We start from the raw sequence: 24989 nt of genomic DNA on the forward strand, positions 1-24989 counted from the left end.
GGGTAGTGAGACTATGTCTCCAAAAGAACACAAGCAATCTGGGCCTGAGGGAGAACTCTGGTTTTCAGGAGACCTGACCACTGACCGTGAGTGAGGATTGCTGGACATGCAGAGAGACCATTTGGTATGCCCAGGGTCCTTCTGCATTTGGATCTGGAGGTTATGCCAGTTGTACTCTTTGTTTGCTGATAAGAAGGATGGCAGTTTGGTTTTTCAGCTGACCTGGTATAAAATGCAACCTGCACACTCATACCCAGGTTGACTTGAAAGTTGTATAAGATACCTTAAAGATACTGTTCAGGTGTAGTATTTTCCTGGCTTGTAGCGAGCCGTGGATTCTGGCAGCAAAAAAAGGAAGACTCATCTAGTTTGAGCCTTTGAAATTGGAAACAGTAAGATTTCTTTAAGTAGAGGCCAGTGCAACTACATAGTGATAGTAATCTCAAAAAGCCAAAATAAGTGAGTCCATAAATCTTCACATTTCCTCTCAGGGAAGGGAGGGTGAAAAAATCAATGAGAAGTGATGTAAAATATTAACAGAAGTAATGTGGGAAATAGATTTCTGTGGGATGTTTTTCTGATGAGGTTTCAGTTTTCTGATGAAGCAAATATATAGAGCCAGGTGGTGGTGGTACATATCTTTAATCCCAGCACTCTGGAGTCAGAGGCAGGTGGATCTCTGATAGTTCAAGGCCAGCCTGGCCCACTGAGTGAGTTCCAGGTCAGCCAAAGCTACACAGAGAACCCCTGTCAGGACAGATCAAAAAAAAAAAAAAAAAAAAAAGAAGAGGAAGAGAAAAGAGATAAAAGTAAAATCGTAATCATTGTATCTCTGCCCTTTTTTTTTTCTCTGCCCATTTTAAAAAAAGATTTATTTATTATGTTTACAATGTTCTGCCTGCATGTAGGCCTGCATACCAGAGGAGGACACAGATCTCATTATAAATGGCTGGGAGCCACCATGTGGTTGTTGGGAATTGAACTCAGGACCTCTGAAAGAACAGCCAGTGCTTTTAACTGCTAAGCCATCTCTCCAGCCCATCTCTGCCCATTTTTTAGTAATGGTTTTTAATTAGTGTACAACAAAATGAGTTTCATTAAGACAGTTTTATTCGTGTATTTTGTTGTTTTTGTTCAGCTACCCTTAATCACCTTCTTCTCTTCTCTCTCACTTATCCCCTACTTCTAATAATGCAGTTTATGCTTTTACACAAATACACTTTTTTTATCTAGATTGTCCATATGAGACAATTTGTCTCCTGCTCCCATTACCCTTGCTTGTTCCTACCTTCACTACTCCTCACCTCTTTCATGCTGTTTAGTGCTTGTGGTATGGCTTGTCAGGTATAGGCACTTGCTGCCTAACTAATGACCTCAGTCCAATGCCCAGGACCCATGCAGAGTGGGAGGAGAGGGATAAGTTGAGAGCTCTTATTTTCAAATAACTGACAAATAAATAAGACATGTAACCAGGTAACTATAACATAGGCAGAACAAATACGCATTAAAAAGTATTACCACTTGGAATTGTTTGTTTGTTTGTTTGTTTGTTTGTTTGTTTTTGACAAGGTCTCTGCAGTCCAGACTGGCCTCAGACACACAGGAGATCTTTTGAGTGCTGGGATAAAGACATGGACTACCATGCCCAATCTTATTTGGAATTGGAAGGAAACATTTCTCCTAGTTGAAGCATAACATTATTTCACAGGGATTAAAAAAAAAAAAGCTGCATTTGAAATTCTCTTGGAAATAGAAAGGAACAAGACAGTCCAAGCAGAAAGAACATTAGCAACAACAATTATGTATCTAATAAAGAAGTCCTAGGAATCAAGACTAGAAAAATAGGAATCTCCCAAAATCCTGGGCTGGAGAATAGGTCCTTAACCTCAGTAGGCACATGGGCTAGAAAGCAGAAGACTAATAGTGAAGAACTTCGGTTTAAACTTTTGGGGTTTGTTGTTGTTGTTGTTGTTGTTAACTTGGCAACTATTACTGCAGCCAATAAGAAAGCAGTGGACTCTCGGCTGGAGAGATAGCTCAAACAGTAAAATACTTGCTGCACAAATGTGAGGACATGTTTTTGACCTGAGCTGTTCTTGATGGCATGAGTCTATAATCCCAGGCAGGGAGGCAGAGATAGGACGCTCCCTCGTGCCACTGACCATCGAGCTGGTGGAAGCCATCAAGCTCCTGGTCCCAGTGAGAGACTGACTCCTGAGGAACAAGGCCTCAGAGACCCTTTGGTTCCCACAGGTGCACGTACATTATGTGCACCTGCACCCACATAACCATGTATGTCCAAATATAAACAAAATACACACAGCATATTTCAGTACCTATCTGTGGCTCTGCATCAGTCAGAGCGCACTGGCTCAGCCTGCACACAAGTTTGGACTCAGTCACCCACACACATATAGGTGTAAATTAATGTACATTACAGCCCTTTTTTTATCTTTCATTTTAAATTATTTTTAATTTACTTCTTGTTCTAGAGATCAAACTGAGGACTTTAGACAAGTATGCTACTGTCGAGCTACATTCTTAATACAAGCCTTTTTTTTCCTCCCCATTTTTATGTGATGTAAAACAAATGCAAAAACAACTTTTATGGAATGGGTGGTAGCTCAGTCGTTAAAGTGCTCGTCTTGCAAGCATGAGGACCTGAGTGGTATCCCCAGAAGGCATGTGAAGAACAGCTGGGGCCTGAAGAGGTAACTCCATAGTTAGGAGCACTTGCTGCTCCTCCAGAGGACCTAGGTTCCTTAAAATCACAACAGCAACACAAAGGTGGGTGTGGTGGCAGGCACACACCTGTAATCCCGGAAGTGTGGAGACTTGAGACAGGCAGTTCCCTGGAGCTCACTGGCCAGACAGCCTGTCTTACTTGGTGGGTTCCAGGCCAGTGAGAGATTTCTTTCATAAAAAAAAAAAAAATAAACTGTGGATGGCCATTGGGGAACAGCACCAAGGTTGACCTCTGGTCACATGTGCACATTCACACACCAAAACAAGTAGAACAAAACAAGGATTTATGGGAGATGTAATTGTTTTGTGCATGGCTCATATAACCCTAAAGAATGCTAACTGGCCAGTAAATGGACTTTTTGATGTTTTTAGTGGCATATGTTAGTTATATATGATGGTGGGTTTCCTTGTGACATTTTCATGCATTGATATAATGAATTTTGTTCATATTTCATTATTCATCACCCTGTCCCTTCCCCCCTCACGCCCATTGATCATTCTCTCTTCCCAACTAGTTTTCTTTTACTTTCATAATTTCTTTTTTCAAAGATTTACTTACTTAATGTGTATACATGTGTATGTGCTTGGAGACCCACACGCACATACACACACACAGTCATGTAAGTGAAGGTGCCTGCAGTGGTCCATAAGAGAGTACTGGATTTCAGAAACTGAAGTTACAGGAAGTTGTGAGCTCCCCTTGGGTCTTTTGGAAGACATGAGTGCTCTTTACCTTTGAGCCATCTCTCCAACTGCCATATCTTCTTTTGTTTTGGGTTTTTTTTTTGGGGGGGGGTGTTATTGTTGTTGTTTGTTTTTGACCATTGAGCTTAATTGGGTCTGGTAACAGGGGAATGGGCAATTTACCAGTGGCTACAGGGCTGAAGAAAATGTGTTCTTCCCCCAGCAACTAGAAACTGCCTATAGATCCTCTTGTTGCTTCTTTTTAAAATTTGTGTGTATGAGTGTTTTTATAGACATGTATATCTTTGTGCCTTGTATGTGCCTGCTGCCCGCAGAGGTCAGAAGAAGGCTTGGATCCCCTCAAATTTGAGTTATAGACAATTATAAGCCACCATGTGGGTATTGGGAACTGATCTCAGGTCCTCTGTAAGAGCAGCAAGTGCCATAACTGCTGAGCCATCAGCAACTTCCAACTTTTATATTTTTAAGCATTTAAATTTTGGTAGAACTTTTGTTTAGCATATACCTGAAGCAAGGGAATAATGAGTTTGAGGCCAACCTGAGGCTACATAATGAGACCTTGTCTCAAAAAGTAAACAAAGTTAGCCAGGCATGGTGGCACATACCTCTAATCCTGGCAGAGGCAGAGGCAGGCAAATATCTGAGTTCAAGGCTAGCCTGTTCTACACAGGCAGTTCCAAGACAGTCAGGGGTGCACAGAGAAACCTCGTCTCGAAGAAAGAAAAAAAAGTAAACAAAGTTTTGTAGAACTACTGCTACATAATAGTGTAAGAACTTAAATATTCTGCTTAAACCTTAATAAGTTGTATATATTCTAATGTTAGAAAAACATTCAATTGTCTAGACATCACACAGTGTCACTGGGTTCATAACATGGTATAATTGTGCTATATACCATATATTTTATTTTGGAAAACTGAATATTTATCAACAGAAATAATTAGAAGGGAAGCATCAGGGTAGTGTATACTCTAATACCAGCTACATAGGTCACTAGTGGGGTGTTGATTTGTCAGTTTAAGGCCAGCCTGAGCAATTTAGCAAAACTCCATGGGGTTAGGAGGGAAGGAATATTTATAATAATTTGAAATCTTGTGGTGCTGTCAGCATGGAGCCTAATCCCCTTCCCATCCCCACTTGTAGAAATTACATAGTAAGCAAGTTAATACAGCTATATTGAGCCTCCTCGTCCCCTGCAGGAAATAACAGCAAATAAGATCAGGATCTTCTACACTGCTGTTATTATCCATGTGACCTCATCGTCTGTCAATAACAATGAGAAAATTGTAGCTCTGTAAGAAATGTCTTTTAGTGACTTACCGGTGAGCTTTAAGCAGTTCCTATCAGTGAAATCCTTAGAGAGAGATAGTCAATTTGGAGCTTTAAGCTATAGAATACACATTTATAGTTATCAGCATTTCTGAGAGTTATAAGTTCCTTACCTAGTATTCATGGAGAGGAGAATATTGTATCCCAACCCCTGGTACTGTTGATATCAACAGCAATTAAAATTTGATTTACTAATCCCACATTCCTCCTCTGGAACTACTCATTTTGCATTATTTAGAGCTTTAGGGCTGTTACAGCTGTGAGGCATGATGTTAGCATCTCCTCAGCCATCTCCCAGGGCAAGAAGCACGTAGTTCAGATTCTTCAGAACAGAAAGTCACACACCAGCGAGAGCAGAGTAGCATGAGATCTTAGACAATAAACAGGTAAAGAAGACATGAAGACAGCCTGAAAGGCAGCAAAAATAGAAGCAGTTGGAAGAGGTTTTTCATTGAAGGCCCTATTTTTGCTGAATAAATATTTGCCTTTTGCCTTCTAAAAGAAAGTAATTCACACCAGCCATGTCAATTAGTAAATTGTTTCTAATTCCAGATTAGATGCAACTGGCTAAGGAAGCTTTATTTTTTTTGTCTTTCTGTGCTTGCTTGTTCTTTGCATGTGAATCTCCCTTAAAAAGATATTTTGGGGCTAGAGAGATGGCTCAGTGATTGCCAACACTGGCTGCTCTTCCAGAGGACCTAGATTCAGGTTTCAGGACCCACAAAGTGACTCACAACCATTTGTAACTCCAGCTCCAGGGATCTGACACCTTCTTCCGATCACTGTAGGCACATGGTATACATACATACATATATGTAGGCAAACCACTCATATATAGAAATCTAAAAAAAAAGTTTTTTAATTAAGTAAAAAAAATTTTTAAATTTAAAGAAAAATACTTTGTTAATTTATTTAGATAAGAAAGCATATTCCAGCCACTGTTAACCTAAGTAAATGTCTTGAGGTCAGATATGCTGTTTTATGCCTATCACCCCAGCACTTGATAGGCTGAAGTAGAATTGCTATGACTTCCATATCAGTCAGGTTTACCAGCGTGAGACCCTGTCTCAAAAATGGAGGAGGAACAAGAGGGAAAGAAGAAAAAATAAGTCTCATGAACATCATTCTTGAGAGGAGTGGGCTACCTATTGAAGGAAATGACATTGGCTTGGTTCCTCATATGAAGACTTTTATCTGCTCAGCTATTTAATCAGTGACATTATTTATAAGTTTGACTATTCAACATCTTTTAACTTTCTGAATTTGATCTGCTTAGTAGCTGCTGGAATTACACTAATGTGGAAGCTGAAGGATGATTCCTAGCTTTTGGTTGGTTCCCTCCCTACTCTCAGTCAGTGGAGGTTTTCATTCACTGATGTGTTGGTTTGTCCGTGGAAATGAGTGCAGTCAGGCAATTTCTCAGTACTTTGCAGCAGTTGTTAATGTCGGGTCCCAAACGGAAATCCTACAGGAGCAGTAATGAAGTGGATTTTGTTGTTGCTTTCTGTTGCTTTACTTCTCCTTCCATATCTTGCTGCCACGCTTCCTAATGCCTAAGCAGACTACATCATCAGAGCGCCGAGGAGAGTGGGAAATCCAGCCCAGCCGGCAGACCAATACCTCATACCTGACGTCTCACTTGGCCGCAGACCGCCATGGGGGTTCAGTACAGGTACCTACTGTCTTCCCTGGCCTTCTCAGCCTGGCTAGTAGAATGTTGGCTTACTCTTGCAGTTTGGTTCCTATCACATGGACACTTAAAGCAGGGGTGAGTTGCTTCTGTTTAAATGATTGTCTCTGTGCTGATTTTCTATCTATGTGGACTTTGGTAAAAGTCATTTTTTTTAGATAATTGCTGCTTTTTGTCATTGACTTAGAAACATCTGTATAATTTCTCCATTGAGTTAACTTTCCCTACAATCTTGGTCTACTCATGATCTGCAAAGTACCAGCAAAGTAGAAGTGTGTTAGTGTCTGAATTGTAAAGTCCTGAAACTGAAAACTGGAGCCTTCTAGTACTAGAGGTATACATGTTTGACTCACCTCAGGATGATGGATGATTTAGTACCTAATTGCACAGGAGTAATGATGGCAGGGATTTCCTGAGTAGATACCCAAGAAGTTGAGCTGGTTCCTTTTTTTTTTTTTTTTTAACTTTGGAGTAAATTTGGTCTTGGAAATTATTTCTGTTTTTATTTGGGCTAGCCTGAGTCTTTCTTCTCTGTGAGGTACCAAGAACATCTCCTGTCTCTTCATTCTTTTTGTGTATAATTTTTAAAATCATAACGAGAAAAAATTCAACTGAATATTTTTCTCATAGTGATGACCCACTAGTTGAGGCATAAAAATGAACTACATGCATATAAATAAATCTTAATAGGCCTGATCTTCTAGAATATGCTTTTATAAGAAATGACTCACTTGAAGATCTTTTATTCAAGCCAGGCGTGGTGGTGCATGCCTTTAACCCCAGCACTTGAGAGGCAGAGGCAGGTGGCTCTCTGTAAGTTTGAGGCCAGCCTAGTCTACAAAGTGAGTCTAGGACAACCAAGGCTACACAGAGAAATCCTCTCTCAAAAAACAAACAAAAAATGTTCTTTCATTCATAGGAAGTTATGACACCTTTAGCTCTATAAAGTACTTCATAGAAACATGAAGGTAAAATGATGAATTGACCATAGATTTTCCTTTATCTCCTCCTGAAGCAGTGTTAAAGAAATATTTTTAAATACACCTTTAGCTCCAGCTTTCAAGGGGCAGAGTCAGGTAGATCTCTATGAGTTCAAGGCCAGCCTGGTCTGCATAAGTAAGTTCTAAGCCAGCCAAGGTTACATATTGAGACCTTGCCTCAAAAAAGAACGGTAGAAAGAAAAGAAAAAGATAAAAGAGGTACAGGTCCATAGAAAGGTGGAGGAAACAGTAACAGCAACAAAACGTTGCGACTTGAAAGGCAGATTAAATAACAGAAGTCCCAAAAATTGAATCTTAGGTCTATTCACCCTGGGATTTCCCAAAAGGCTCAAGAATTGGCCTTAAAGTTCAGTTGTAGAAGCAGGGCATATGCAAAAAAAGATTGGTTGAAGGGCTAGAGAGATGGTTTCGCGGTTAAGAGCACTGGCTGCTCTTCCAGAGGACCCAGCTTCAATTTCCAGCACCCCCATGGTAGCTCACACCTGTCTGTAACTCTAGGTCCAGGGGATCTGATGCCCTCACACAGATATACATGTGTATAATCATAATACAAAAATAATTAAACAAAAAATAGTTTGGAAGTCTAAGAAGGCAAAGATCCTGCATGTTCTCCTTTCTTCATCAGAGACCAAATCTTTATTTGGAGAGGGGAAGTGGGGAACAGTCCACACCAGTTGATTCTCTATCACCCCCACACCCACCTCTCATCCTCCAGGGCAGACCTCACCTTGTTTCAGGGGCAGCATCAGCCAGGACCTAAGACAGTTCTGGGTGTTTGAGGATGGACAGTTTGTGACATACAGGTGGCTGATTTCTTGTTCAACTATGATGTTTCACATCAGAAATGCTGAGTAGCTAACACTGAAATGAAAAACTAAGTGGCAGATCTGGAGAGGTGGCTCAACAGTTAAGAGCACTTGTTACTCTTTCCAAGGACCTAGATTTTGGTTCCCAGCACCACATGGCACTGTAACTCCAGTTTCAGGAGTTCTAACACCCTCTTCTGCTTCCATGGGCAGGCTCACATGTTTTGTACAGACATATATGCAAGCAAGGTGTTGATACACGTAAAGAAGTACTTTTTAAAGAAAGAAGTACAAAGGAGAGTTTGAGAGTTTTGTTTGAGAACAAGGTTTAATTTTTCTAATAAAAAAGCATGACAAAAGCATCAAATCAAAGAGAAAGCAGTGAAATAGTAACAACATAAAATAAATTATCCAAAAGTGCAAAGATCTCTCACTGTATAAAAGTGGATGTACTTCCCTCTTCAGAATTAACTAATAAACAGTGTGCTATCAGGTTATGGATCAGTCAGTGCCATGGAGAAAGTCCTTGGGGAGTTAGATGATTTCATTCCTGAAAGTTTAAGATATTTCACATATCATATTCAAAATGAAAGTAACATGTCTTCTATAAAAACAAATTAAGGAAGTAAATAGGGTTTTGTTTGTTTCTTTTTGTTTTAAAGTGAGTCTGTAGACTAAAGGATGTAAGGCGCCCTTGGAGGCAAGGTGCAACGAGAGAAGAGTAGGCGGCTCGTATTCTTACTCACTGACTGTCTTTCCATGTAAGGCTTTAGAAAGCCAATAGCTAGGTGTGGACATTCTAGGCGAGAAGTAAAAGAATATACTCAGCAAAATATAACCAACCAGAAATAAAATTGAAAGGTGCTAACAGCATTATTCTCCCGATGAAATGGCACAGCCAAGTCATCCTGAAATATCCAGAGTTGTCAAGACCTACCTATTCTTACAGTGTCAACTGACATACACCCTCTTCTTTTAAACAGTTTTTATTGGTGCCTTGGAGAGATGGCTCAGCAGTTAAAAGTATATACTGCTCTTGCAGAGGACCTAAGTTCATTCAATTTCCTGTATATCAGGCAGCTAACTCCAACTCTAGGGGATCTCACACCTTCTGGTCTCCCCTGGGTACCTGCACTCATGTACACTTACCCATTGTCCCAATTTGCTTTCTTTGATAAACACCATGACTTAAAACTTGGGGAGGAAAGGATTTATTTCTTCTTTCATCTTACAGTCACTGGGGGAGGCAGGAACCAAAGCAGAAACCGTAGAAACATTGTATACTGACTAACTGGCTCAGCCTGCTTCTTTAAACAACTCAGGGCAGCCTGCCTGCATGCCCACTGTGGCCTAGACCTTCCTACTGCAATCAGTAATCAAACTGAGGCTCTCTTTCCAAATGACCCCTTCCTTCTGTCAAGTTGACAAAAAAAATTAACTGGCACACTTACGCTGGACATACACACATATATTTAGAAACAAAGTGGTAAAACATTTTCATTAGCATAAATTATATAGAATTGTTTTCATTGTGACATTTTCATATATTACATAATGTATTCCCCACCCTCAACCCTCTTTTCCCTCTCCCTCTACAGACCTCTTTTTTACAACTATTGTAGTGCTCCTGCTCTCCAGAGTGTGTGAGTGAGTGTGTGTTTTGAGTGTGTTTGTGTATTTGTATGTATGCCACTGAATTTAATTACAGTTTACAGGAACATGAGCAACTTACTGGGGCCTACAACATTGAAAGAAATGTCTCTTCTTTCGCACAGCAATCATTAGCTGTCTATTAATGCTCACGGAGGTGAACACTCTGCGTCCTCCACTTACTTACAACATATGCAGATAATCCAGATAATCAATGATCAGGTTATCAGGCTTCTGAGAAAACTTTAATAAGAATGGGGCCACAGCCAACAAACTGCAGCAGCAATATTTGCAAAAGCAACAATCTCTGCCTGGCAGTGGTGACGCACACCTTTAGTCCCAGCTCTCAGAGGCAGAGGCAGGCAGATCACTGTGAGTTTGAGACCAGTCTGGTCTACAGAGTGAGTCCAGGACAACCAGGGCTACACAGAGAAACCCTATCTTGAAAAATAAATTTAAATAATAACAATAAGAGAGATCAAAACAATAAGATAATTTCTAAGTATATTAGTTCCAGAGAGAACAGAGAGGAAATCATTTGCAGAATTATTTCCCAGTCTCAAAGATTTGTTTACAGAGCACAGAGACCTACTGAGTACCAGAATTAGTGGATGATAGAACCACACGAGGGTGCATCATCATGAAATGCTAGAACACTAAGGACAAAATTGAGATAATGTCAAGCTTCCAGAAAGTCACTAAGGGTCAGGAATTAATGTTATAGGTTCAGATTTCTGAATAATACTAAAAGCTAGAACGCAGTGGAAAATATCTCCAAAAATCTGAGGGTAAATTATTTCTAACCTAGAATTCTATACTCATCCAAACTGCCAGTCAGATGTAAATAGTAAAAAGATAGTTTTAAAAAATCAGTGTTCTTGGCAACAAGATGGCTGAGCAGGTAAAGGACCGCCAAGCCTTGATGCCTTTGGGAGTCTAATCCCTAGGGCTCACATGGTAGAAGGAGAGACCTGACGCCTGCCAGTCGTCTTCTAACCTTCACTTGTGCAATGTGGCACATAAATAAATAAATAAAAAGATGCTTTCAAAAATCTTTACTCTTGGGCCAACAAAATGCTCTGTGGGCAAAACACTTGCTGGCAAAGCCTGACTCTTGTGTTTGATCCCAAGAACCCACATAGAGGCAGAAGGAAAGAACTAGCTCTACTAAGTTGTCCTCTAACCTCTAATGTGACATCCACATGTAGCCTCCCCATAATCATAGCACACCGTACAGATATTTTAAGTTTTCATGACGGTTGAGAGAGATGACAAGATGGCTCAGTGAGTGGAGGTACCTGGTGCCAAACCTATAACCTCCGTTTGATTCCCAGAACCCACGTGTTGGAAGGAGAGAACTAACTCCTGAAAGTTGTCTTCCGACTTCCATGTTTATGCAGTGTCTCCCCCTCATGGGAATTTAAAATATTACTTTAAGAGAAGGTGGTATGTAGAGAAAAAGTAAGGTAACTAGGAGAATGAATGTGGGGCTTTTTAAAGATAGTTTCCACAACCCTATTTTTTTTAACTCAACTTAAAATTTCTATACTTCATGAACTTTTTCATATGACTCTACACAAGGATGTATGTTATCAAGATGTGTGAAAAAAGAAAGAGGCGTATATTGAGTCTAGGGAACAAGACATCCAACCCAACAAAGAATCAAGAGACTCACCAGTATAACGAAAAGCTAGGAGATTCCCTGGTTGATAGTTGTTGCCAGTCCAAGAAGGGCAGCCTTCCCCAAACTGATAGTCAGGAGTTTGGGGAACTATTTCACCAAAATGGTGAAAACTCAGGTACAATGATCTTGTCATAATATTTTTAAATGAGCTATTTAAGTAAATGACAGACCTAGAGATATAGCTCTGTATATTCTGCTTGTCTACAATGTACGTGACTTTGAGTTCAATCCCTAGAACTGCAGTAAACAGTGGATGGATGGATAGATAGATAGATAGATAGATAGATAGATAGATAGATAGATAGATAGATAGGGTAGAATTAATGCTTTGCCACTAATATATGAAAATAAACTTAATGTATAAAATACATTTTTAACTTTTTAAAATCACTTTTTAAAATCTGTGTGCCTGTATATATACCACATGTTCAGATGCCCAAAAAGGACAGAAAAGAGCATAAGATCTCCTGCAACTGGAGTTAAGCGCACTGTGAGCTACTTGATGTGGGTGGGTGCGGGGAAATGAGATCAGGTCTTAGGAGGAGCAGCAAGTGCTCTTAACTGCTGGGCCGTCTCTCCAGACACACTTTTGGGGTTTTAAGACAGAAGCTCACATAGTCCTGGCTGGCCTTGAACTTACTATGCAGCCAAGACTAGTTTTGAACTTCTAATCTTCCTGCCTCCACATCTTGAATAAATATGATTATAGGCATGTGCTACCATACTTAGCCAAGACTATGCTTTTTGCAAATCAGTAATATTTCTATCACAACAGATGTTCCTGTGCTTTGTTTGTTTGCTTGGGGTTTTTTTTTTGTTTTGTTTTGTTTTGTTTTTCAGACAGGATCTCACAGACAGGATCTCACTATGTAGCTCTGGCTGTCCTAGAACTCACTATGTAGACCAGGCTTTCCTGGAACTCCACTATCTCTGCCTCCCAACTGCTAGTATTACAGGCATTCACCACTGTGCCTGGCTTCTTGTTGTTGTTCTTCTCTTCCTCCTCCTTTTCCTTCTCCTCCTCCTCCTCCTCCTCTGTGTATCCCAAAGTTGCCTTCAAGTTGCAGTCATCTGGCCTCAGCCTTCTGAGCACTAGGATTTTGGAGGTACACTGCCGTGTCTGGATATGTGTCTGCATTATTTCACTCTGCAGAGGCACTTGGTGGAGCCATGCTGAGCTTAACCTGGATAACCTGCAATATCATTTCTCTTGGATTGAGTGCAGATTGCCAAGATGAAGAACATTTGTCCTAATAAAATGTCAACATTCTGGTTCTAACCAACTTAATGGGCAGGAGACCCTCGTTCCCATCCTTCTAGCATTCCACAGATCTTCTGTCTGTAAAGGCCTAAGTTCTAGAAATCAGAGCACTTTTGTTTTTCTAAAACATTCCTTTGAAGTTGTTCAAATTAAATTATATTGGGAATTTTGAGAAATCTCTACAACAAAATAAGGGCAGCGAGACTTAAGCATTAACATTTGAAGCATTAATCACTTTGATTAATGATATATGGTATCATTTTTCTTGTGACATTTTGAAAAATAGGAATTATTTTTCAAATCTGTGAGATTTCTACAGGGGATATTACCAGTACTAAGCAATAAAGATCCTGTATCGTATATTTTCTAAAAATTATATGATTAAAGCTAATATGGTTACAGCAAAATGAATGTACATATCCCTAATATACAAGCCTAATTTTTCAGTGAAGAGTATACTAAAATTTTAGGAGAAAAATTATAAGTGATAGTGTTTAAAATACTAGTAAATTGAGACCAGGCACAGTGGCACATGTTTTTACTTCCAGCACTCAGGAGGCAGAGACAGTTGGATCTGCATGTATGTGCCTGGTTTGTTTGAAATCATATGCTTTCTGATACAGATAAAAATGTTGACTATAATGTGAGATAACCTCTTCCTGAAAATTGCCCAGGGACATTGCTTGTATGCCAAGTAGCAGTTCATAGGAAATTACATGTGTGTTATAAAGTATAGGACATATAAAGTACAGCAGTTCTTTCATGTTAGAACTGAAGAGGTGGATAGATAGATATGCAGCTAATGCTGGCTACACACTTCGAATCCTCTTGCCTCAGACACCTGAATGCTGGCATTATAGGTTTGTACCACTTCACTTGACTTTTAGCCAAGACATCGTAAATAACATTTATTAAGTTCCTAATTGTTTGTTAAGAAACAGTGATTCAGGGTTGGAGAGATAGCCCAACATTTAAGAGCACTGGCTGCTCTTCCAGAGGTCCTGAGTTCAATTCCCAGCACCCACAGGTTGGCTTACAACCATCTGTAATGGTTGTGTGTATGTGAAGACAGATCACTCACACACACACACACACACACACACACACACACACACACACATTCATATGTGTGTGTATAATTATTATTTTAAGAATCAGTGATTTGGGGCTGGGGATATGATTCCATATCCCCAGAACATATACAACCTTTGGTTTACTTCCCAGTACTGCAGAAATTAGTTAGTTAGTTAGTTAGTTAGTTAGTTAGTTAGTTAGTTAGTTAGTTAGTTACTTACTTACTTACTTTAAGGTGGCTGCTTTCATGTGTGACTATGTTTATAGGATGAGCCAGTTACCAGTGTTAACAGTGATGTATGCTAGAAAATATGTACACAGGAATCACAGCAGAACTGAGGAAATAAGCAGGATGTAGCTAGCTCTCAATCACAACCTTCTCTGCCTTGTTTTATTTGCTGGACTTCCTCAGCTTCTATTATGAAATTTTTAACTCTACAGAAAAGTTGGGAATATCCCTAACCTAGATTGACATATTGTTAAGACTGTGCCACACTTACTTTAGGTTTGTGTGCTTGCATGCCTGTGTGTTTACATCTGCTTTCCAGACCATTTGAAAGTTAAACAGTACATCTTAGCTCCCATACATCTCCACCTACATCTCCTGAGAGCAAAGGCATTCATTCCTTTCCATAAACGATGACTCCGTTGCCTTCTCTAAGAAAATAATCTCATAATATCCAACAGCCCAAATTCCAGGCTTAAAATACTATCCATAATGTAACTAAGACTCCTGCTTTCCATTGGTTGTTTTGCCTCTTTCATCTCTTTCAATCTTTTAATCTCTCTTTCTGTTTTGTTTGTCTATTTTGGTTGTTTTGAAACAGTCTGACTTTGTAGCCTAAGCTAACCCACATCTCACTGTATAACCCAGACTGGCCTCCAACTCATGGTTATCCTACTGTTTCTTCCTCCTGAGTCCTAAAATATTAGATGTATGCCACTATGCCTAATTCTTTAGTCTCTTTTAATACCCCACCCCACCCCCTTTTTTTTCTTTTATTCTGCATGAGTGTAAGAGCACCACATGTGTGCCTGGTGCTCTCGGAAAATTAGAAGAGTGCATCAGATCCCCTGGAACTAGGGTTATAGATAATTGTGAGCCACAGTCTAGAAACTCAACCAGGTCCTCTGCAAGAGCAACAAATGGTCTTAACTGAGTCATCTCTCCATCCCTTTAAAGGTTTTTATAACATGGTCCTCTTTGAAGAGTCCAAGTCTTATACAGTATCTCACATCTTGGATTTGTCTTATTTTTGAAATCGTGATTAGATTCGGAAGAAACCTGTTTGCAGAGAGGGAAAAATAATGTGTTGTATAATATGCATAACATTAGGCTGTCCACTAATCAGAGGTACTAAATTTGATCACTAGCAAAAATTTGAGTCTTCCTCAGGTAAGTCCAAATTTACTGTTGTAGGATCTTTTTTCCCATTAACCATATATTATTGTAATTTTCTCAGTTGTGCCTTATTAACAAGAAAAAAGCCAGCTGTGATATTCTAGACCTGTCATAATCCTACCTCTATGGAGATTGAGGCAAGAACAGGGCCATACATTTATATAGTACCAGGAGTTTATATAGGCTCTACAGTGAGTACCAGGCCAGGACTACAGCATGACACCCATGTCTCAAAAAAGAAAGGAAGGAGAAAAAGCCCAGTGAGGATTTTTATGCAGAAGTAATGGTGGTTATGCATTGCTAGTGGGTAACATTCACGCTGTCTGCCCCCAAACTAGTAAACATTTCCTTCCACTTTCCTTTTTATGATTATTTAGGAAATCTTGGCAGATTGGCTGCTAGTAAGGACTCCATAGCTTGAAGCAAATAAGAGTATCAATAAGGTGAACATTTTTGAGCCATTAGTATGTCTCTCGGCTCTGGGCTGAACACTTACTGTGGCTTATCTGCCATTGTGACTCCATTAGGACAAGCATCATTGTTTTCCCATTTTACAAACTAGGAAGCTGAGGTACAGAAAGATTGAGGATCTTGCCTAGCCATCCACAGCCAGTAGAGCTAGAGTTTAAAACTCATGGACTCCCTGATTTTAGAACACTATTCTTACTCCCCCCCCCCTTTTTTTTTTACTTTCTCCAATATTATATACAAGGTATCATACCCAGTTCTGTCTCACCCATTCCTTTATAAGCCTCACATCAGTCTATAAGGACAGTCTCAAATAGATGACGTTATTTTACCCAGTAGCATAAGCTGTCTGAACCATTTATCCTATTTTGTGGTTCTCTCCCATGTTTCAGCCAAGATCTTTAACAGCAGAGTGTTTTGTGCTGGGTCCCTTTTCCCACTCCCCAGCACCCACATAAGCAGGAATCATGTGCTGGAAATGAAACCAGGTGGCAGAAGCAGCTGCACAAGCAAGACAAGCGTGATCGGGTCCACATTAACCAGATGACAGGAATGAGAGAGCCTTCATTTACAGTTCGGGGACCATCAGTGAGCAGTGGGATGACAGTGAACCTGAAATAAAGGCCATTGAAATAAGCTTTGTTTTCCAAGGGAAGTTTGTCCTTACCGTCTTCCCTCTCACAGAGAGGGTACAGCAGTCTTGCTGTTAGAGTAACTTCAAACTATTGGTCAAAGCTATGAAGAAATCTCTGAGAGAAAGTATGATTGTTCATGGTTTCTGGTATCCATTCTTGGTTTCCTTTTGAGATTTTTTTAAAGTCATCATTACCCAGACTATGTAATTGTGTAGTATAATAAACTGAGTAGTAGAATTTGCGTGTCATGATCAAGGGAACAGAATGAATTAACCTTTAGAAATCAGTTGTACAAGTATTTTTAAATACAAAATTATACACATCTTTGGCAAATGAAAGAATCTTTAAACAGATGGAAGCCATAGACATCCTAACCCTAACTTCACCTTGGTTAAGTCATTTTGTAGCATTCCCATCAATTAAAAGAGAATACCTGGGGTTGGGGAACAGCAGGATGGTACAGTGGGAAAATGCACTTGACACCAAGCCTGAATTCAAGTGCCAGGAAACACATAGTAGGAGAGAGCCACCTCCCTCAAGTTGTCCTCCAACCTCCACATGCACATAAATGTGATTTGCTTTCTTTTAAGTAATTGAGCTAGGGATAGGTCAGCTGGTAAAGTATTTGCTGCCGGCATGGGGATCTGAGTTGGAGCCCTAGAACCCATCTGTTTGATTTTGGTTTTGTTGTTAAGTTCGGGGGCGGAGGTTAATTGGGTTGTTTTTTTTGGGGGGGGTTGGTTGTTTTGCTTTGTTTTGTTTTGTTTTGTTTTTCCCAAGGCAGCTAGTGTTAGCTTGTCCCTTGTAATCCCAGCACTGGAGAAGTAGAGACTTGGGAATCTCTGGGTTTCATGGGCCAATGTAGCCTAATCAGCAAGCGGCATGTCCCAAAATGAGGTGGAAAGCTCCTGAAGAATGTATCACCATTGGTCTGTGTGGGCATATGCATATACATACACCCTCATTCACACATGAACACCCACAAATAATTGTCACATATTAAGTAAGGATTAAATTGATACATACGCATACAGTGTAGCAAAGTTCTGAGCACAAAGTAGGCACTCAATATGAAAGTGATTGTCATCATTGTATGGTTATATCTTTGAGCTAAGTGTTCTGACACGATATAGGTCTAGGAACCCTCTCTAAATCAGGACAGTGTTCCCTTAATCCAAGTAAACACACATTCTACACCCTGCCTGGCTAGTACCTAAGCCTAATTTCTCTTCTACTGTGGTGGTGGTGGGAGCTTCATAAAACCATGGTGCTTATTGACGTCTGTCTCTGTTTCAGGTGGTTAGCTCAACCAATGGAGAGCTGAATGTTGATGACCCCACTGGAGCTCACTCAAATGCACCAATCACAGCTCATGCCGAGGTGGAGGTAGTGGAGGAAGCTAAGTACGTTCATCTTTCAAAGGGGTTGTGTTGTCTCCTTATGGGTTGGAAACTCTTCTGTCTCCTCTGTGTGCTGCTCATCACAGACTGGATCCTCACGCTTGTGTCCACAGCTTTCTTCTTCTGACCACTTTATTTTTTGCATGGTGCATTAAGGTTGCTGCCACCCTTCTTTTTAGCTCTGGATTCCAGGATTTTTTTCTAGCTTGTCTAGGGCAAAAGACTAAAAGAACTAAAAGAACAATGCAGCAAAAGCTACAATAGATAGTAACCACCTGTTTCTTAGAATCTCTGGAGCTTCTTGCTCCCTATGGGTTACAGAGAAGAAAAAAAAAAAAAAAAGTTAAAAACCATGGGCCATGGTGAATAGTATCATTTTTCTAGTTGTTGCCTAACCATTCCAGATGGATGGTCCTGAATATAAGAGGGTTTGGGAGACATTTTGCTGTCTTTCAGAGAGTCTGGGCTCAGGAAAACTAAGTAAAGCAGGCAAGACAATTGTGCTTGTAAATATAAGAATCTTGAGACAGCAAAGAAGTGACCCTAATGCCAAGAAAGCCAGGCAGTTCCGCACTTCCTGTTCTGCTCCTGCATGTGTATGTCTCACTGTGCTCTCCCATTAGCCCCTTGGTGCTTTTTGCATGGTCTGTGTTTAAACTCTAAGATCCTGGGCTGGAAGGTGATGCTGATTCTGCTGCACAAACAGCAATTTCTACCACTTCATTTTCTTTTTTCCCCTATCCCAAACTCAGATCCAGCTTTAAACTACAAGAAGACATCAGGTAGGGAAAGCTAGAGAAACATGAGTCAGTAACTATTGCCATCATTCCTGATGTGAGTGACCTTTCTTTTAAGCTCTTTGAAAACATTCAGTGTCCAGATGTATTCTCAGCAAGCAGTATATTTTTAGTACAAACCAGGACGTGCTTACACCTCTGGGCATCAGTCAGGGTCACCAAGCGCTGCCGTCTTTCTTCCAGATATCCTTTGCATGGTTGTACTCATGTCCATCTATCCGGTGAGCCCACTTGGCCTTTAAAGGGTCTTTTCCTACTTAACAGGTAGAAAAATGAATGAGTATGACTTCAACTCTATCTTGTTCATACCTGTACACAGGGGTTGGATAGGAAGGTGATGCCAGCAGGAAACTATTTTTAGTAATTAAACACAGTCCTTCTTCTCAGGAGCTTGGGAGATTTTAATAGTGCTTATAATTTTTTCTGCCTACTCTCAATAAATCATATGATATTCTCACTTTCTGAACTCTCACCATTGGCTGTACTTGGAATCGCCTAGAGTATGTTAGAAAATACAGATATTTCTTTATGGCCCCAGAGATTTGAGGCTAATTTATTCATATCTAGCCTGATAATAAACATATTTAAAAGTGCAGGCAGTTCTAATGTACAGTCAAGATTGAGAACTACCACACTCTGCATGAAAGAGAGCCACACCTTTTCCCACCCCACCCACCCGACTCCCCATTTCACATTTACACCTATTATTTTTAGAAGTTCAGATCTGGATCTAATACAATCCTTTGAGCACCAAATTCATGTGAACTTATTTTAGACCCTGAATAGATTTATGGACCTATTTATTTCATTTCATTTCATTTTGGTAAATGTGTACCATATGTATGTGAGTGTGATGGTAATGTCCATTGTGAAAGATGGAGGTCGTTCAGAAGGAGCTCAATCTGTTGTGTTGTATTCTGTCATATTCTAAACACTAGAATATTAAGGGAGATTAAAGTCTTCCCATTTAGCAGATAGGACCACTATTCTCGCCTCCAGCTCCAGATTTAGGCCTTCTGAAAATTGTAGAAATGAAAAGAGAGCAGTTGTCTTTGACCAAATGTCACTCAGAGCCTGTGCTTGAGGCATTTTGTATTCTGGTTCTGGTAGCGACTTCATGAGCTACCAATCCATCTTGCCTTAGGGAACTGTCATGGCTCAGCTGCGTGTCTGTGGTATATGTATGGTGGTATATATGGAGTAATGACACAGTAGCCATATATCCACCAGATCATTTTAATGGAAAAGTAAAAGCTAGAGAGACATGAGGTGTCCCAAAACAACTCCTCACTGTGCATGGCTATGATGCCATTTGTTCATGTAGCCTGTTGATGGGTTAAGGAAGGCTGTTGCCTGTATTAGAGTTAAACTCAAATACATGGGAAGTGTGAAATCTTTACTGCCAAGCTTTTGATTTTAGGTTCCTTTTCCCAGCTTGTTTTGTGTAAAGGCAGAACAAAATCACAGGATGATGGCTTTTGTTCAGTGTAAAAAATGGACACTTGATTTCCCTTTTCTTCTAGCTACAAGATACTTTTGTTGAAGTGTGTTTGAAGGAATGGTGAGGGCAGACAATTTTTAAGTTGATTTTTGTGATAGTAAGAATTTTTATTATGGATATTTTGGCTATATCTTGACAGTTATGGGCCCGATTTCTCCTGAGAATGAATGTGATTGATAGAATTTAGGTCATTCTCTGGCAGTTATACCTAAGCAGTGAACTCCCTCTGTTTTGTATTCTAGTATTATAAAGTATCTCTTAAACTTCCCCACTTGTAAAAAGAGCTAAGTGCTAGCTGCTGCTTTTTTTACCTGCAGTATAGAAGTTAGCTGAACATTGCCCAAGGTCTGATGTGGGAACAGATGATTCAGCCTTGATGCTTGAGTTCTCACAAACAAGGCTCATTTATTTGCTCCTTCCCCTGCTGCCTTCCTGGAAGTTGGGCTGGAAAGCCCACTCTGAGGCTTCTACCACCTCTTTGTGTTTTGCATTCCCCTGAGATCCATCTCCCACATTGATGCTCTGTCAGGCTTCTGACACTTGACTTAAATGTGAAGACCAAGTGGCCTGTCAGCCTCCCTCAGGTGGGGGAAACTAAACACAGACACATACTGCATGTCTGCATGGCTCACAGGGAGTCACTTCATCTCACCGGTGGACTAATACCTCTCTCTTTCTTTCTCTCTCTCTCTCTCTCTCTCTTTCTACTTTTTCTGTGTTTTTTTTTTTTTTCTTTATATACTCTGTAGCTGCCTGAAAATGCTCAACCTGTGGTGAGTCCCTCTCTCCAGTCCACACACAAGGGGAGTGGACCAGACTAGACTGGGATTGGCAAAGCCTTAGAACTACTGAATGGATCCATATACCTTCTTATGCCTTAGCCACCCAGACTGGGGAAGTTAGGTCCTCAAGGTGGGGTGGGGAAGGCCTGTACTCAGAAATCAATCTATTCCTTTTCTTTCAAACCTACCTCATTTATCACTGCACCCTCCCACCAAACAACAACAACAACAAACTAAAACCAAAAAATCCCGATATCTTACAATATCCAACAACTCACTTTTGTTTTTTAAGCTGAATGAACTTCTTTTCAAATTTTTCTCCCTAGATTATGACTAAAACTATCAGGAGAGAACAAGTTTAGAAAGATAAGGTTTTAGATGTTTTGATAACCATAACGTAATGTTATCACCAGATAATTATTCTCACCTTTGGCAATTTGGTTTGTAAAGTGGAAATAGACCATTTGGAGGAATCTGTAAGTTCCCTATTGAGTTCCTTGTTGATTTCAGTTGGTTTTTTTTCATCTATGGTAGGAGTCTCTAAAAATGGAAAACTCGTTGAGGGAAAGATCCCCATTTTGTTGTTGGTTGGACATTGCTGGAGCATTGTTTTTGTTGCTGCCTTTATTCTTTGATGAGAGAATAGTAGGTCAGGGGCTGACAGAGATATGGGAGCCTGTCTTCTTTTCCCAAAAAAAGCTTCTTTAAATACTGATGTAGGAAGTATGGTATGTGGAAAGAAAATGCAAGGATTGGTGTTGATGACTCTTTGTAACTACGGTACTCTTCGTGCACATAAGGTCATATCCTGGTCTGTTCTAGTCTAGTCTGTGATAATAGCCTGCTGGATTCTGACTATTTCATTTTGCAAAATTCTCTTCAGTAACTAGATTGGGCCCTGATTTCTGAACCCCAACTATCTAAACCAAATTGTCCATAGGGGTTTGCCTACTGAAGATAGGAGGTTTTAGGGCAATAGGATTAATAAGCTTCAAAGACGACATTTGGCCTATTCATGTGTCTGTGTAATCTAATGTTGTCATGGTCTATTCTTTTTCCTGTGAGGTGTCAGTCACATGATCTCAGTTGCAAGTACTTTAGGTCCTACTATGCTTATCTAACCTTTTTCATAGAACTCAGGGACTGGGGATGACAGGGAGGAAAAGGGCAAGAGAAAGGGAGGCCCTGTCCAAAGGGCTTAGTTTTAACACATCTATAAATTGAGTGATAGGATGTGAAAAGATAAGGACTTCTACAGAATTCTCAAGTTAGTCCAGGAAGGCTGAGAGGCTGGGAATTCACTGAGGTCTCCAGGAAGACTTCTTAGACACAGTAGGACTTGAACCAGTTTTAGAGCAGAGAAGACAAAAAGTGTGGTAAAGAGGAGAAAGGGAGATAGTTTAGATGGGAGTGCTAGATGATACAGTGCAAGAGTGACAGGAGGGAGCAATGGGTCAGGTCAGAGGCCTGTGGGAAGACTGTTTAATGGCGTTGAGTAGAATCATGGATCCATTTTGGCTCTAACTTGTTAAGAATTTCTGGTCATTCAAAGGATTAACTGGAAGGAAACCTAAGACACAAAGGGAATTGGTCATTTGACCATATTCTTAACAGAGTGGAACATATCTGTGTAGTTTCTCAGTAAACTTGGCCTCTAGTCTAGACCCTTTTGCTGGTGGTCACCATAGAAACCAAAGCCTTTAAGAACAGACTGTGGGATCTCCTTCCTTGCTGGTAGAATTAAAAGCTTCTATTCCTGCTGAAGCTGTATAGGGCTCTAAATGCAAACTACAGTCGTCCTCTGACCAACAACCTCTGCTCATGTGCACTGCAGTGATTCAGCAGAAGCACATGTTAACCCCTGTGAATTGCCCTGGAGGAAGTAAAAGAATTCATTGGACATTTGGAAATGGGCCCGGTATTTAAAACTTTTTTTTTTTTTTAGTGTTTTTATTTGAAAACACAAATCATCTTAGGATCCTCCACACAAAAAGTAAGAACAGAAATTAATTTTAGAGTTAATAAACCCACTGAAAATTGTAGTTGAAAGGAAACAGGTGAGACTGTTGAAATACTGGTTTTTTATTAGATTTGACTTATCTGTAAATACTAAGTTCTAAACATACAAGTTGGCAGTGTCTGGGGCTGGGGCTAGAGAGATGGCTTGATGGTTAAGGTTAAGAGCAAGCGGTTTCATTTCTCAGCACCCACATGGTACTCACAACCATCTATGACTGTAGTCCCAGGGGTCAAACACATTATTCTGACCAGGGGTATACCTGGTCTGTAGACGTACGTGCAGATAAAACACCCATACACATAAAGTGAGTACAATTTTTACAAACAAATGTGCATTTCTAATGCATATGTATAATTTTTTTCTTGTTCTTCCCCAGTGTTTCCATTCCAGACTATTTTAAGCAAAAATGTTAAACATTTTTATTTAAAATAATTTGTTCACTTTCCGGATATATAGGACACTTTTGTTCACAGCTATTAATGGTACTTACAGATAACATTGATGCACGGGGCTGATTGGGATGGACAGACACACACTATCAGTCTGTCTCCTGTCTATTGCGACAAGGTATCCTATACCCCAGATTGGCTTCAAACTTGATATGTAGCCAAGAATGACTCTCCACTCCTGACTCTTTTTCCAGCTATCAAGAACTGGAACTACATGGCCAGCTTTTGAAGAAAATATAAAACTCTTATGAAACTACTGTCTGAAATTTTCACATTTCGTTCATGAAATTGCAGTTAAATGTCACATCGCTATCTGTGTAAATGTTCATTTCTGCTCTAAGAAACTTTCTTACCCCAGGTGTAGTGGCACACATACTTAGACCTAGTATTCTGAGAGTACTCTGAGAAGTTGAGGCCAAAGGATTGTACTTTAAATTTGAAGCCAGCCTTGGCCTCATAATAATGATCCTGTCTCAAAAGAGAACTTCAAGAAGGAAACTTTATCCAAATTTCTAATGATGATTAGAAATACCATTAGGAAGTATAGTAACACAATGGGTCTAAAAGGAGGGGAATCAGCCACAGGGGAGAATGTAGGAGTATGGGAAGGGGACAGCACTGTCTGTTTCTGTATGACTATCCCTTACACCAGAACCTAGGAGGTGGGGCTAGAGAGAAGGCTCAGCACTGAAGATCACTTGCTGCCCTTCCAGAGCATGCAGTTTCATTTCCAAGCACCTACAGCTCATGGCTATCTGTAAGTTCAGTCCTACAAATCTAACGCCCTCTTCAAGCTTCTGTGGGCACCAGGCACTCATGTGATACACAGATATACTTGTAGGCAAAAATATTCATACACATAAAACAGTAAAAGTACTTTTAAAAGATCCCTGGAAGGATTAGGTAAGAGGCTTAAAAATAGTTTTCTCAGAAAAAGTTTTCTTTCAGGGAATAAGTATCTGAGCTTTACTTACAACTTTATTCTCCTCCATCATCTGATATCCTTGACTCATCCACCACCTTATGCCCACCCTTCTCACTTTCCATTTGTCATTTCTGAAAAGAACATAACTTCTGTATCAACCTTGCTATAGCCCTCAACACTTCTTCTCTGTGCCTGTCCGACAGCCACACTTCCTAGTCCAAAGGCTGGAGCGAGGAGGGCATCCTCAGGTTTAGGGTGCACCAGCACTGCCACTCTTGTACAGGCTGTTTCCCCAGTGGCGCTTGGAGGGCCTCATTGTCAACCTTAAACCAGTTGTTAGCTGTGTCTGGAACAGTGGCAGTCTCAGGGGAACTAATTGGGGAATTCCCTGTGACTAGAGTTTCCAGTGGATTAGCTCCTGGGCTTTGGGCATTGGTCCTTTTGGGAATTAAAAGGTTCACCCCTTTATGAGCTAGAGCTTCTGCTTACTCCAGGCGTCAGGTTGGGGACAAGAACAAGGTAGAAAGGATCTTAATCTTTTCTTGACATTGTGTGACTGTATTTGCCTCAGTTTAGCCTCCTTGCTTGCTGGCCAGTGAGCTGCATTGAGCTGCTGCTGGTACCAAGGGGCATACAGTGCAGGCTATTTTTATGATACTGTGAGC

General features: G+C 40.3%; 1 protein-coding gene across 2 annotated transcripts in view; it reads left to right on the top strand.

Moving 5' to 3' along the window:
• Csnk1g1 (casein kinase 1 gamma 1) overlaps positions 1–24989 on the top strand; it is a 114980-nt gene that overhangs the window by 84064 nt on the left and 5927 nt on the right. The window contains exons 11-12 of one of the 2 annotated variants that reach the window (XM_055597716.1): positions 6341–6451; positions 17747–17853. In XM_055597716.1, coding sequence (XP_055453691.1) covers positions 6341–6451; positions 17747–17853 — 218 coding nt within the window. The remainder of the gene's footprint in view (positions 1–6340; positions 6452–17746; positions 17854–24989) is intronic. The other variant, XM_055597724.1, reaches the window with a different exon arrangement.

The sequence above is a fragment of the Psammomys obesus genome, unplaced genomic scaffold, assembly GCF_907164565.1.
Source record: "Psammomys obesus unplaced genomic scaffold, mPsaObe1.curated_primary_1811, whole genome shotgun sequence".
In the NCBI taxonomy this organism is placed as follows: Eukaryota; Metazoa; Chordata; class Mammalia; order Rodentia; family Muridae; genus Psammomys; species Psammomys obesus.